This window comes from Castanea sativa, chromosome 12 (genome assembly GCF_040712315.1).
Source record: "Castanea sativa cultivar Marrone di Chiusa Pesio chromosome 12, ASM4071231v1".
Classification (NCBI taxonomy): Eukaryota; Viridiplantae; Streptophyta; class Magnoliopsida; order Fagales; family Fagaceae; genus Castanea; species Castanea sativa.
The window spans coordinates 29,316,386-29,332,415 of record NC_134024.1 but is presented as its reverse complement, the minus strand read 5'-3'; the positions used below and the strand labels follow the sequence as shown (position 1 = coordinate 29,332,415).

The 16,030-nt window shown below is 33.4% G+C and overlaps 1 protein-coding gene across 1 annotated transcript; it reads right to left on the bottom strand.

The window, feature by feature from the left end:
- Window positions 1–1,619: 1,619 nt before the first annotated feature.
- Window positions 1,620–12,268, bottom strand: LOC142621051 (metal transporter Nramp6.1-like). The gene is made up of 13 exons (XM_075794369.1): window positions 12,113–12,268; window positions 11,917–11,995; window positions 11,796–11,836; window positions 10,234–10,312; window positions 9,995–10,099; window positions 9,255–9,365; window positions 4,662–4,842; window positions 4,471–4,540; window positions 3,017–3,190; window positions 2,726–2,830; window positions 2,466–2,597; window positions 2,290–2,385; window positions 1,620–1,961 (listed from the first exon to the last, which is right to left on the bottom strand). The coding sequence occupies exons 1-13, from the start codon at window positions 12,266–12,268 to the stop codon at window positions 1,620–1,622; spliced, it is 1,671 nt and encodes a 556-aa protein (XP_075650484.1).
- Between the last annotated feature and the right edge of the window lie 3,762 nt (window positions 12,269–16,030).

The following is a 16,030-nucleotide window of genomic DNA, read 5'->3' as shown; positions in this document are numbered from 1 at the left end:
GATTTTAAACTAGCGGAGCTAAAGTATTAAGAAAAGAAAAGAAAAAAAAAACAAATAGGTATCCATATAATATTAAAAATTTATAAATATTCAAAATCGTTGTTTATTTTTTTTATAGGAAAATTGTGGTTTATAAATACATCAAAATGGAATTACTTACCAATAAAGACAAAAACAAAACAAAATAAAAATAATGTTTTTTTTTTAATACTAGGCTGGTTAGGATTTTTTTGTTATTGTTGTTGAAGTTAGAGTATTTATAATGGTGGTACTAAAAATTTTAGCTTTTAGCACCTCAAAAATGTACTTTTTCTATTTTATCATCTCACTTTACATGTTTAATTTTTTTTATTACTTCATTAAAATAATATAAATAACTTGTTAAAATAATAATGGAATAGAGAGAATTTGAGTTTTTTAATTGAAGAAAGAGATATAATCTTAATAAAATATTGTATTTTAAAAAAATTTAGTTTTAGCTTCTCCAATAAATATTGTAATTTTTTTTTTTGTTAAATACAATCACTATTGTGAATTTTTTTTATTGTTTTTGTTAAATTTTTGAGTTTGATAGTTGTTATTTGAGTGAGGCTAATTAGACTTACTAAAGAAAAAGAGACCTAAGATTTTGGATTTGGAAGGGAGATCTAACTACAAATATGACATATATATATATATAAATAAAAGAAAAATTTTGGACCGGGGGGCCGGGCTACCTTGGGCCCACCTGGACCGTTGTTGTAGTAAATGTCTATTAGAGGTGATTCACTGATCTATCTTTGATGCCACGAACCCACGGACTGCAATTTCGTCCAAAAAACTGAACCCACGAGCGGCAACTTCATGCTATCCAACAGCAGGACCACGAACAGCGGCAACAGGTTCAACTAGGAATGGCGACTACGTACTCCGAAACCAAGTTTGGCAGCGGGACTACCCGCTGGTTTAAATTTGTTCCCTCTCCTAGTTCTCTCTCTCTCTCTCTCTCTCTCTCTCTCTCTCTCTCTCTCCATTGGTGTCTCTGTCAATTGGTTTTGGTAATTTTGTGTTTAACGTTTGTTGGGAGCCCGTTTGTTCATTTAACAGTAGATTAACGGAAGCACAAGTTTGGCATATGTATGAAGTTCAAAGAATGAATTAGCTAAAATAAAAGTTTATGAGGTGTAAAGACCACAACTTTAAAGTTGAAGGGGGTGTCAACTGCAAGGCATTTTTCCCTCTTTCTTTTTAATTATGATATTCTACATGCCTGGAGATTTGTGAGGTTGGTTCAGCTAGAATTTCTCAAATTCGTGGACTTCAGATTGGTGGTTAGAACACCCTCAAGTTTATCAACGATTTATCATGAGACTAAATAGCTAGCTATTATGAAAAGTTGAATTTCATTACAGACTTATTATATTAAACATCAAAGAGAAAGTAAAAGGTTCAACATAAATTTACAACTGCACAATGGAAACGACCATAAGTGGTCCAAAATCACATGCAACTTCCCTAGGAAGAAAGCCTTATTAGATGAACTTGAAGAGAGTTCATGTCACATTTAACATAGGAGCTAGCTCCCTACCACATATGAAATACCATGGCTCTTATTACATTTGACCAAGAAAAAAAACCCCTTACTCTGGTAGAGGGATATCGGCCAAATCCTCTCTGTAAGGAATGTGATCAACTGGGTCCACTCCACAGGAGTTGTTTTGCCCGTGTTCCATGTTGTCTTGGGTTTCTGGGTGGTCCAACTTTTCGGGCTCAACAAATGTTACCACAGTGTCTTTTCGGAAGGTAAGGTAGATGATTGCTAAGATGTAGATGAGCATTAGGGGAAACACTATGATCCCAATGAACACAGTTGCAACCTTGGGTAAATTGCTGTGAATTATCCAACCCACGAAGGCTGTACTCAGGTAGTAAACGTTGAAGCCAGTCATTCCCACACCTAGGATCCACGAGATCGCCAAAATCTACAAGAATAATTGTCCGGTGCTTAGTTGATAAAAGAAAATATTAGGTTTTTCACTAAAATTCAATCACGTGACTATAATGATCAATAAGTTATATAGTTCAATGTAATTTTCGTCCAAAAAATAATATTGTTTATGCTATATTAAACAATGTAGTCATATGATTAAATTTAAGATATAATATAATAAAAAAAACCCCTACATATATCTACATTTTATAAGTATAAATTGAATTTAATTATGGGCTTTATAAAATCAGCCTATCATTCAATATACTGGTTGACCTCATTTAAAAGAACAGAACTGTAGAAGTACAAAGGCAACTTACATATATTGAATTCTTGTGTGGTCCCATCTTGAAGGTACTGCTACTGAATTTAAGGAGGGGGATTAGAGCAAATGGAAGCTCAAATGCAAGTACCATCTGCAAAACCCATTGAATTTTTATTCTATATTTGAATATAGGTATCAACATTACTAAGACATAGCTCACAAGTTACACACCGATGAAATGATGATAAGTTGGGCTGCACCTTTAGCTCCTCCAATAATGGAAACAATAAGACTAGGTGTGATGGCAATGCACCTTGTCATTAGGTTTCTAGTCCATTTTTTCATTTTAAGGTCCAAGAAACCCTAAAATTGCTACACCATCCTTAAATTAATTAAAATTTAATCCCAATTAATCAAGGTAATTTCACATTATGTATGTACATATATTTGTGTTAGTTATATATATATATATATATATATATATTCAAAACCTGCATGATGAATTGTCCTGAATAAGTGCCTGTGATGGTAGAGCTTTGCCCTGAGGCTAGTAATGCAATAGCATATATAGTTGAGCTTGACCGGCCCAACACATTCTACACACATAAAAAAATTTAAAAAAAAAATTTATATTAGCCCTTGTGCTTAAAGATTTAATTGGATTCAAATTGATAGATAGTATTTATCCCAAAAGCTTAAATTGGAGAAAAAAAAAATAAGGATAAATTTTTTCCATTTAAGCATTATTTTAATATAAAATAACTTCATATATAAATTTGAACCTTCAGAAGGAAAGGGGCTGAGTCGAGGTTAAGATTATTGCATTGATTTACGGTCTCATTGGAGACATTGTTGGTTGAGCAAATGGTGCCCGATACAGAGACAATTGCAACATTGATTAAAAATGCGACAAACAATGCGAATCCACTCTCCATCAGGTAATATCGACATGCATCCTGTAGTATTACACAATGAGGCATACATAGATAAAAACATTTGACAAATTAGTAAAATGCAACTGTTTTGTAAAATAAAGACTTTATCTACGTCTACTCTTTCATTAAATAAATTATAGTTTTATAATCCATGATTATCTGGTATATGAGTACTATTTTTTTTTTCTCCAATCACAATAAATATGGTATCCAGATGTGTGTAATTATTGGAGCACATTTGTATAATTGTTCTCTTTTTATTTATTTTTTATTTTTTATTTTTTTAAAGAGTGATAATAAGTGGCAAAGCCAGATTTCAATTCGAAAAGGAAAGATTAAAAGCAAATATAGTCTAAAAAATTAATCTACATTAACAACAAGATAAATAAATAATGGTAAACTAATGTAATTATAGTACAATATCTAATATGAATGTAAAATGTATAAGAATATATTTTGTATCATCATTAAATTAAAGGAAAAAATAATCAATTAATAGTTTCTAACAACTAAACTAAGAGATTAATCTAAATACTTAAAATTTAAAAATCTAATTTGATTCTTTAAAATAAATTGAGAATATAAATAAAAATCTAACAGTGTTCATAGTATAGCAATATATCTGCAAAATAAAATACATATCAATTTGAGATTATAGCAAACAACCAGAATTTGAAACTATGAAAAAGCTATGAGATGGAAGAGAAAAAGGATTATGGCGACTTTAAGGCTTTAGTAACCAACAAAAATATTACATAATTTAAAAAAAAAAAATTATTTGTGTAAAATATGAGACCCACTAATTAAAATGTTGTGAGCCAAAAAAGAAAAGAAAAGAAAAAAGATAAACAAAAGTTGCCATGAATGAGAAATAGTGAAAAGGTGGGACACGACAAAATTTTTTTAACAACAATTTCACAATTTATCCAAATTAGCCTACCATCTCATATATCGTTGTTTTACATGAGATGTTGTTTTGTTAGTTAGGCAAAGCTTCCTCGTAAGATAAGTACAATTTATTTTGGAGGTGTTAGGGTGCAACTGTCCTCACTTCTGCTTTTGTGATGATGGGGATATTACAAATCTAACTACGTAAGCTTTACAAATTGTTGCTTCAACTTTAAACTCTCAACAAAAAAGCATTTAAGAAATTTATTTCTTATGTTATTAATTTGGTACATTCATTATCACATAAATTTGTAAAACTTTTAGTAGTAAAAGTGAAAGTGCATGTAGCTTTAACATTTTCATTAAAGTTTTAATGCTGGCTGGGTATATGCATGAAAGCACAAGCTTCTTACATTGATGCTATGGACAGAATTTGGTACTTTTCTGGATAGCACAAGAGCCGAGTGGAGAAAGAGATTGTGCCTATTGACCACAAATAATTGGAATGAATAATATCATATATAACACAAACAATTAGAAAGAAGGAAAGAAATACATATGAAACAATGAGCAAGGATATTTAATGAAGAAGTAAATTACGTACGGCATGATAAGGGCACCCAAAAGGGCTATGACATTTCCAACGGCTCCTTGGCCACTAAGCTTGGGTACAAACAATCCCTCTATCACAGCACCCGCCGGAGGCTTTACGGAAGCCATTTCCGCAAAGAAACATACAGCCATTACCAACATCAATAATGATATCAGCAACTCAAGCTTCCTAATTTGGCCACCCAAAATTCTTTTACGTTAAAATTAAGAATGATGTTAGAGATACTACAATTTTATTATATAAAGTTTACAAACTGTTGTGATTGATAACTAAAAAAAAATCAAGCATTGATCTAATAGATGGTTGAAGTCAATCAATTACATTCATTACCTCATTAATTTATTTTAATTTTATGTAGTTAAATTTATAATACCTTTAATATTTTCCTAAAACTAATGTGGAAAATAAAATTCAACTTTTTGAACTCTCAGAAATAGCTCAGTTTGCGACCATGCCATTTCTCGAATAAAAACCCTCAGTTTCACTTTTAGTGTATCACTTTATACTTCGCAAATACAATATGCCATTTGTTTGATTTTTTTTTTCCCCCAATCAAGATAGGTAGAGTATAAAGTAGAATGCCACAAAAGAATTTTTTTTTTTTTGCCTCTCCTACGAAGTAGGTATCCCATTCATAAGATATATTCACTCTCTCTCTCTCTCTCTCTCTCTCTCTCTCTCTCTCATATTGTGAGAGTTCCACATATCTGTAAGACTCATACATTGTGTAAGAGATTATACATATATTTGATGCATGAGATAATTATTATATAGTAAACTGTTTCAACTCTCCTTTATTAATTAAAAAAAACATTGCTGCTCCATATAAACATCTATTTGTTTCTCTTAATTATAAAATTTTGGTTTGAAGTGAAGTTGCCCAAAAAACAAAAAAAAATGTCCCATGAATTTTGTAGAGTAGTTTGAGACGAGATTTTTGTAAAGTAGTTTGAGATGAGATTTTTGTAGTTTTTAAAAATATGTGTACGTAAAAAAGTGTGTGTAATGTTGTTTACAATATAAAAATATGAGTTTCAGATGGAAAAACAAACAGAAACTTATATTCTAATGAGTCACAAAACTATACAAACTTAGTGTGTGGGGAAGTACCATTCTAGACCAATGGCTCTAGTTGTTACTTGTTTGACTTTCACAGCAAGAATGGGGAGCAGCAAATTAAAAAGACAGGGCATTATTCACATAAAAAAAAAAATATATATATATATATATATATATATTAAAATAAACTTCCTAGTACGGCCTCTCTCTCTCTCTCTCTCTCTCTCTGAGTGATACCTGGTACTACTTGAGCAATGATGCAATCCACGCAACAAGTGGGGGAAAAACTATAAAGTCAAACATAATTTCTCTTTTCAAACACATAGCAAATATATACATAATAAATTTAATGTTCTAAATACCGTTTTGGATCCATTCAAGTTTGTTTATTGGAACAAAATATTTTGTTAATAACTTATTTTGGAGTATAATTTTATAATTATATATATATATATATATATATATATATATATATATATATATATATATATATGTACACACACAGATACACACAAGAAATGAGATAAGTAGATAAGGAGATAAGATAAGAAGATAGTTCAATCCTGCATCACAAAATATTCTACAATATTAAATTATTGGTTCAAAATCAAATAATGTGTATTCTTAATATCATCATTACATAATATAAGTATATGTCAAACTATATATATATATATATATATATATATATATATATATATATATATATAGTTTAGAGATTTTTTTTTCATCATTTAGATACTTGTCGAAATCACCATATCAAATGAGATTTAGTGGAATGGACCAAAACGAGTGGAATGAGCCAAAATTTAGAACAAGATGGAATGGAAAGGTGATTCTTTCCAATTAAATAATTTGAATGGAAAATTACAGCCCTTCCTGGCAAAATAGAACGAAATTCAAAACTTGAAGAGAAACAAAATTCAACTTTTTTGAACTTCAAGATATACCTCAAATTGAAAGTTGAGACCACGTATTTTCCTGAATAAAAATATTTTGTCTCACTTTAAGCATATCACTTTATACTTCACAAAATACAATATGTCATTTGTTTGGATTTTATTTTTTTCAAGCTACAATTGGTTTAGTATAAAGTAAAATACTATAAAAGATTTATATTTGCCTCTTCTACTAAGTAGGAATCAGCATAGACTATATACACACACTCTCTCTCTCTCTCATAGTGTGGGGAGCTCTACATGCCTATAGGACTCATATGATGTATAAGGAATTATGCAAATATTTGATCAAATGCGATAAGTATTGTGTAGCAGACTATTTCAACTCCCTTTGAAAAAAATAATAATACAGTGAGAAAATAGGAGAGGGGGATCAACAGCTTGAAGTCATGGTGATATAAGCATCTATCTGTTTCTCTTAACTATAAAAATTAAGTTTGAAGTGAAGTTGCCAAAAATATTAACAGAAAAGTTATGTCACGATTTAATTTATGGCTTTGTTTGGATGTTTAACAAAGGAGGGGGAGTAGAGTAGAGGGAGGGAGAGTAATTTAATTCCCTTATTTGGAAGTTTTTTAAGAAAAGAGAGGGGGGGATTTGGAGGGGTTTCAACTGCCTCTAACCCCTCATTTTTAATTCCCCCAAATTAGAGAGATTTTTGGGGAGAGTAGAGTAGATAAATTATTGATCAAATGAATTTTCCAATTCACCCTTTCTAAATTTACGAAATTACAAACCGATTATATAAATAATGTTTGTTTGTTTCTTGAGAAAATTTAAGCATTGACTTTCTGTTTGTTTCCTGAGAAAAAAAAATGCACATACGGTCCAAGTCTTCTTCTTCATCAATTGGAAAATCCAACCACATCTCTGGATGCATCCCGATATTCCTCGTGAAAGCCAGAACCTCATCGGTGATCCCGATGCCACCAAAACTACGCTCCTCCAAATCCGATTTCGATTCCATCTCCGATCCGAACGAACAACAAACCCAGAGACCCACAATGAACAACAAACCCATTTCAATTTCAACAACAAAGTAAATACACAGAGAGAGACAGAGAACCACGATGCACCTGATCGAAGCCATGATTGCGGCTCAGATCTCTTGCGGCATGGTGGTTCATCTACGCCGGCGGGTCCATCGGCGTTGCTGTCAAGCTCAACCGTGGCTACGCCGATATCGCTTTCAACTGAGCTGGTGGGCCCCACCATGCGAAGAAGCTTAAGGCGTCTGGGTTTTGCTATGTCAATGATATCGTGCTTGGCATTCTTGACCAAACAGAGTAATAAGATTCAATGAAGTTTTGAATTTATTTTTATTTTTATTAGAATTTTTTTTGAGGTAATAAAAATTATTTTATAATAGTTAATAGTAGTTTTATACTTTTATTAGTGGTATGTGATGAAATGAGAATGTTGATTAAATAATTATTTAATCTAACAAATTAATCATAGACCAATGTTGCAAGTCCATTTTTAAAATATGAGTAAATTTGTCTATTTAAATAATTTCCTCTCCTCTCCCTCCTAATTTTTAAAACATCCAAACAAGAGGAAATGCTAACTACTCCTTTCCCCCTTACTAATTTTAAAAAACATCCAAACAAGGCGAAAAATAACCATTCCCCTCTACTCTTCTCCCCACTCCTCTCCTCTCCTCTCCTCTACTCTCTTCCCTCTCTAAACTTCCAAACAGGCCATTAGTGCATGAGGGAGGTACCATCCCGACCTATGGGTCCGGTGGTTGCTTGTCAAGAATATTAAAATAAACTACCTAGTATCGGTGGTTGCTTGTCAACAATCCACACGAATAGAGAGGGTCAGAGGGGGGAAAAACAAAAGATAATAAAGTCAACGTAATTGTCTTTTCAAACAAATAGTAAAATGCATACATATATATTAATTATTAATTCACAACTTCAGTGAATGAAGTTGTTTCGTTCGATTCAATTAGTGTGAATTGTTTGGACTTGCATTTGATAGTCACAGAGGTTATACTATATTCAATTTTAAGATCTTTTACTTTATAAAATTATCAAACTATCACTAGGATTAAAAAATAAAATAGATAGAAAATTTTTAGTGTGAATGGATCCAAAAGCCTGCGACCGAGTCAATACCTCTTCTTTCCCATTGTTTATATGAACCCAATTGCTTACAAGTCACGAACTATGAAATAAAATGTCACTATACATCACACAACTTACTTACTTTGTTTGTTTTTTTTTTTTTTTTGAATGGCGTAAGTAGATAGTTGAGCATAAAAATATTATACATATTTCTTAAAAAAATATAAATGGCAAAAAACTTACTTAGTAGTTGATAGTTGGCCATAAGAATATTAGACTGAATTTATTAAAAAAGAAAAAAGAATAAAAACACACATAGATAATGGATAGACAAAAACACACGTAAATAATGGATAGTTGGCATAAAAATAGTATACAAAGTATGTGGACATATAGTAGAGTATAAAAATTAAACACCCAAATTTCAAACACAAGTAATGAAGCAGAAAAGATTCTTAAATTATGCAATGGAAAGTTAAATAATGAATAAATTACCCCATATCTCTGTAGGCTTAGAAGTAAAAGAGTGCTTAAACCAGTGATGAGAACTCCAGTCCAAACTGGCATGTGAGACAATATATTTAGTGCAAAGGCCGTCCCAATCACTGCTACAAATAAAAAAATTAGAAAGTTATTTATTAATGACATTATCTATATTGTCTTGCTGCGTCATTCTTCTTTTAATTTGAATATGAACAATGAGAAATAGTTGAGGAAAGTGTTGGGAATTCAACCTATATCCAAATTTGTGAGAGACAAAAAATAGAAAAATAACAAATAAAAGCAATTGTATGACATAAGAAATTTACATGGTTTGGTAATTTTCTTATGACCACAAAATTGTTGTGTTTTTACTCTGTCAGAGAGAAATTACAGAGGAAGCAGTCATTGATACATTAAAACCCTGAAATGAAGTAACAAATAAATACCCAAATTGCAAATCCTAATAAACGGGCTAAAATTGGGACAAATTTTTTTCCTAGGGGCAGCCATGGACTAAGCCTCAGAGCACTATTTCCTGCTTTTCCTGCTTGGCCAAGATTTTGTTAAATGGAACTTTCTCCTTTTTAAAATTGTCACGTTTTCATGTTGGGTTGGGTCACAAACTAGATTAAAACACAAATTAGGCTCAACATGACCCAACAGAAAATTCAAGAATAAAAGACCACTACATGCATGAATGGTAAGGATATTATTATTTAAAAAAAAAAAAAAGTCAATTTTATTGTTTTACCTTCGGGTATGTCAGCGGCTATGACAGCAACCTCGGCTAGCAACCATAGGCAATACTTCATATATTTTGGGTACTCAAACTTACATAATTCTGAAAGGTGTTTTCCTGTGGAGAGATGTAAACAGTAAAGAAATACTTGGCTTGATTAATTACTAGTAGAAACAAAATTGCGGCAGAAACTATAATAGCTTTTATCAATTAGCTATTTTGGTCTAGAATTTGTTTGCTGTGCATCTTACCGGTGCTTACACCAAGATTTGCAGCTAGCGATTGAATTATGAGCGCAAAGATCAACCCAATAAGTATCACCCATAGTTGCTGAAAATCGAAAATAGCACGACCATGCTTAGTGTTTCTCTTGTAAATAATCTCTAATTATTTTGGCCTCCATGTTTCAGTATATTTTTTGTCTTTAAAGTTTTGGGTTGTTTTTATTTTGGTCATTTACATTTTAAAATTTCTTTTTAATGAAAAACTTGAAACTTAAAGGGCCAATATAAAACCAATTCAAACATGAAGAGCCAAAATGAATTTATAAAACAGAAATTACCAAAATGAATATAGTCTCAAACTTTAAAGGTCAGAAGTATATTTTCATCTAAAAATATGAACCTAAGTAAGTTACAGTACTTTAAATTTGTGCCATAAGTCGTACTTCTTTGATAGAAAATGAAATACATTTTATTTAACTTTTCATCTCATCAAAACTTTGTATTCAAATCAAAATATTAATTCATTCTCATTTGTTAATGGGAGTAATTGTATTTAAATTCATGTATTAATTTATAGGAAATGCACTAATTATTCATGTAAAATGAATAAAAGTAACACAAGTAACAATTTATTTAGAATATGACATTACTTCTCAAGTCTATTTAGTTGCTTTAACAATAATTGAAACTAAAAGTAACTAAAGGAAAAAGAAAATTTCATATGCATGAATGCACCCAAGAAATACATTAACATTTGTCGGGGATGATTTTTGAATAGGCGAAAATGAAGAAAAGAACCCAAAAATCCCTTTGGTTCTTAGAAAATGAAATAAGATGGGGAGATCAAGTCTAAAATTCCAATATTGGTTAAATAGATGCTATTGGTGCATTACAAGAACAAGTCCAAGGTGCTAGACAACAGAAAAATGACAAAATATATGAAATACATAAATTTGAAACTTTTCTTCACATAAAACCAGAAGAAAAATTTGAGAAAGTTGGTGAGGGAGAAAGGGAAGAATCGATTGTGCCATTATTTTCACTCCAAGACCTCAGAATGTGGCTCTTATGCTTCTGTTTATGAGCTTTTGCTCTAAAGTTAGAGTTTTTGTAGGTAAAACGTGGCTAGTTGGTTTAGATTTAATTGGGAGGCTTTATAACAAGCTTGGGATGTCCTTAAGGACTTGTCTATGGATAATGGATGAGGCCATGGACCTCTTTGGTACTATTTTGATGTTTATACTCAGATTACTTTTGTTTAGGTAAAGAGTTGGCTTGCTTTTGACATCAAAAGGGGAAAAGCTTGATCAAATGGGATTGGGTGCTCTTCTCTAGCCAATTCAACCCCTTGGGAAGTTGCCCTAAGTGGCCTAAGAAGTTAGCTTGTTCTTAGTGCTAAAGAATGTTTGTCTAAAGATTTTAGACACATAAAGCAGGAAATATAAGTCTCCATTTGGTTGAAATTATTTCAAAATAATCCTATATAATATATTTGCATGTGTTAAGATAATAAATAAATTATCTTGTTTTCATTCTCTCTTCCATAATACTTCGTGTAATAGTTCCATTTTTTTTTTTTTTTGATTTACCTCAAATCTGTAACTTGCTCCAGCTTGCAGATCAGTTTCCACTGTGACATGGTAAAAATGATATTCCTCTGTCAAACACACACATGCACACAAACACAATGAGAGAGAGAGAGAGACTTACAATTGCCTGGGTCAATATAAGCAATGGAGACAAGGAATCCAGGGCCTGTATATGTTAGGAACTTTCTCCACCTAGATCTCTGGAACATCATATATTATCCAAACAAGGCAATTTATATAACATATAGAACTAAGTGATTTAAAAATAGAGTAAGCATAGCTAAGAAAGAAATAAAAGAGGGTTATATGAGAGAAACCAGAGAGTCCTCATTATGATCAAACTGTTTATCAGGACTGTCAGTGATATTGGCGGATGGGGTTTCCTCCAGATTAATGGCTGCTACACGGTTGCTCCCTCCACCCCATGTTGATGATGGTGCTACGTCACTTACTTGCTGCTGTTGCTTCTGCATTCTCTCTCTTTCTCTCTCTCTCTCTCTCAAGTGCATGTGAAAGTCTCAAATGGATCTCCTTTATTTATAGTGCATCTGGTATGAACCAAGTATCATCTTTTGGCAAGTGGGGACGGCTTAGTTGTCACTTATTCTACACTAACTTACTCCATCTTTTTTTTTTAATTTATATTTTTGATAGAAAAATAAATTTTTGACTCTCTTCTGTCTACAAGTGCACTACTTAAGAACATACAAAAAGATATTCTAAGAATGATGTTTCCAATCGTTGTCTAATATAGTACTAGGTTGGGTTGCACGCAGGGGAGGGGCTACATTGCTCCTTAAATTTTAATTTTCTTTTATGACTTACAGAAAAATAGGATATGTGCCCTCCTAAAATAATATAACCGGCCCTTCCAACCCGGTTGTTCCTGAGATTTGTATTTAATCCACTAGACAATGACTATTTGTTCTCAACTAAGATAATAGCTAGCCTGAATTAATTGTCCAAATATTTGTAGTTTATCCAATGAACAATAACTCACTCTCTCCAAATAGCATATTTGGCAGCTCATTTCTAAACAAAAATTTACTTTCCCCCTTCAATTCTCAATCTCAATGCTACCGCCCTTTGCCTCCTCTATAGTGATGCCCCACATTGCCCAATATTTCTTTCTTTTTAACACAACTCTCATCTCAACAACCAAATAAAACCCCTCACAACTCAGACTCTGCAATAAAAAATCTATTTTATGAAAGATCGTTGTTGATCATAATTTTTATACGAAATGTTCTTTTTTGGATATTTTTGTATGTCCATAGTGAACTAGACATGGTTTGCAATATCTCTCAAATAAAAATTCATAGCTACACCTCTAATGGCATGTGTAAGGCTCGTGCTACTCTATGAGTAAGAAATTTATTATAGAGTGTTGGTTTGAAAGAATATGAAACAATGCACCAGAAATGTAATACAATGTCAATCCCATTCTTATAGGAACTATGATTACACTCTAACTTAGAATGGTTATTGTTAACATGTATAATGTTGTGGGCTTTAGGCACAACTAGTTTACTTGTATAGCACTCTTATTGCCACAATAAAGAGGAGTAGCAGAGGATGTAGACACACCTAAGTCTTTGAGGAGCCATCGTAACCAAAGAAGCTCAGATGTGGTATCAGCAAGGGCACGATATTCTGCTTCAGTACTGGAACGGGCCACATGAGTTTGTTTCTTGCTTCGCCAAGAAATCAGAGAAGAACCAAGAAAAAAGCAATAACTAGTGGTGGACCTGCGATCAGTGGGATCTTCTGCCCAATCAGCATTAGAAAATGCACGGAGAACAAGAGGAGACTGAGTAGAGTAGAAAAGACCATGGAAGAAAGTGCCATTTAGGTACCGAAGAATGCGCAGAACAGCAGCATAATGAGTTGATCGTGGAGCAGACAGATATTGGCTCACTTGGTGAATAGCATAGGAAATTTCTGGACGAGTAACAGTGGGATAAACTAGGCTGCCAACTAATCGTCTGTAAAGAGAGGGATTAGACAATGGTTTCCCCCCTGACAGAGTCAGATGCGCATTAAGCTCAATTGGAGTGTCAATAGTCTTGCTATCAGTGAGTCCAGCTCTAGGCAAGAGTTCAAAGGCATACTTGGCTTGAGTAATGTAAAGTCTATCTGTAGAATGAGTGATTTTAAGACCCAAGAAGTAGCTGAGATGTCCAAGATCTTTCATCTCAAACTGCTGACTAAGAAAATCCTTAAGTTTTTGAATGCCACTGAGGTCATCACCAGTTATGATCATATCATCCACATACAGGAGAAGTAAAATAGTGTCTTTGTCAGTGCAACGAAGAAATAAGACAGAATCATAATGACTAGCCATGTAACCCAAGCGAGAGATGGTAGAGCTGAATTTGGCACTACCATCTCTCGCTTGGGTTACATGGCCAGTCATTATGATTCTGCCTTATTTCTTCGTCGCACTGACAAAGACACTATTTTACTTCTCCTGTTTGTGGATGATGAGAGCACCATGGACAAGATGGTATCAGAGCCACTGCTCTGACTTTTATTGGTGTTACTCCATTCTCAACATCGCTTCCACCGTCACAACAACTGCTGTAGTCTTTTGCCGTTGAGCCTTCGACGTCTTCTAGACATCATCCTTGGGTTCCAGATCTGTAGCAGTCATCGTTGAGGAGTCACCCGCCACGTCATCGTTGACCTGCGTTGACTGAAGTTGACCTGCGTTGACTTTGACTTGAAGGTTGACTTTGACCGTTGACTTTTCTCTAGGGTTGACTTTTATTTGCAGTCCAGGTGCTCCTTACCCAGTTTTTCGTGTAGATTTTATTTTTGCAATCCATTTTTGCATATTTTGCTTCTAAATGAAGAATAAGGACAGGTCTTATTCCTTTTGCAACAATTGTCGCCGACAATCCAGCAAACGTTTTTGCAATTTTTGCAAACGTTTTGGCCATAATATTGAGACTTGCTAACAACGCAATAAATCAGTTGTTTCAATTTCTGCTGCCACTATTGCTAACATTGAGAGTGTCCAACCAATGGCTCCCGTCTCTGCACAGTCTAAGTCTTTAGGTCGCACTTTCACCATCATCGCCAATGTCATTCGTATGATTGCTAATGCATCTTATTCCTCTTCTCTCTCAGCTTTATCCGGTATGTCTCCTTCCTCTTGGCTTATAGATTCTGCTTGTTGCAATCACATGACACCTCACTCGTCCTTATTTTTAGAACTTAAACCTGCACCACACCCTCTTACTATTAGCACAGCAAATGGTTCCACAATGTCTGGTCATAATATAGGTTCCGTTTCAACCTCCAACCTCTCAGTTTCTGGGGTCTTTAATGTTCCTGACCTTTCTTATTATTTATTTTCTGTGGGACAATTAGCTGAGTTGGGTTATCGAATTATATTTGATTATTTTGGGTGTATTGTGCAGGATCCAAGGACGGGACAGGAGCTAGGGACCGGTCCCAGAGTTGGGCGTATGTTTCCCGTGGACAACCTTCGTCTTCCAATTATTGCTCCTGTTTCTATTGCCGCAGCTGCTGCAGTTTCTTTTATTCCTTCCCTTGCATTTTGGCATGCTCGTCTTGGTCACACATCTTCTTCTCGTGTACAACAATTGGCTTCCAGAGGTTTGTTAGGTTCAGTGTCTACAGAAAATTTTGATTGTGTTTCATGTCAATTAGGAAAACAACCAGCTTTGCCTTTCAATACTAGTGAATCAATATCTACTGATATCTTTGACCTTATTCATTCCGATTTTTTGGGAATTTCCTCTTTCTCTAGTATTGGTGGATTTCGATATTTTGTTGTCTTTGTTGATGATTACTCTCGCTATAACTGGATTTTTAATATGAAACATTGTTCTGAATTATTGCAAGTATATTCTAATTTTGCAAAAATGGTTGAAACTCAATTTTCAAAACGTACCAAAATTTTTCGATCTGATAATGCTCTTGAGTACACTCAATATGCTTTCCAAGCTATTTTGCATTCCTATGGCACCGTTCATCAACTAACTTGTCCAGGTACCTCTCAGCAAAATGGTAGAGCCGAACGAAAACTTCGTCATATTCTTGACACTGCTCGTGCTCTTCTTCTCTCTGCCAAAGTTCCTGCTCCTTTTTGGGGCGAAGTTGCTCTTCATGCTGTTCATGCTATTAATCGTATTCCCAGTCCTGTCATCCAAAATCAAACTCCATATGAGTGCAGTACAAGTAAATATAAGTGTAGTATAAGTAAG

What these genes read in the sequence shown, in the direction of transcription:
- LOC142621051 (XM_075794369.1), bottom strand. Translation starts at nt 12,268, where the DNA reads ATGCAGAAGCAACAGCAGCAAGTAAGTGACGTAGCACCATCATCAACA. An exon ending in TTGGGTGCCCTTATCATGCC is followed by an intron (nt 4,541 to 4,661) that starts GTACGTAATTTA and finishes TGTGGTCAATAG; the next exon opens with GCACAATCTCTTTCTCCACT. An exon ending in CAGGACAATTCATCATGCAG is followed by an intron (nt 2,598 to 2,725) that starts GTTTTGAATATA and finishes TAGCAATTTTAG; the next exon opens with GGTTTCTTGGACCTTAAAAT.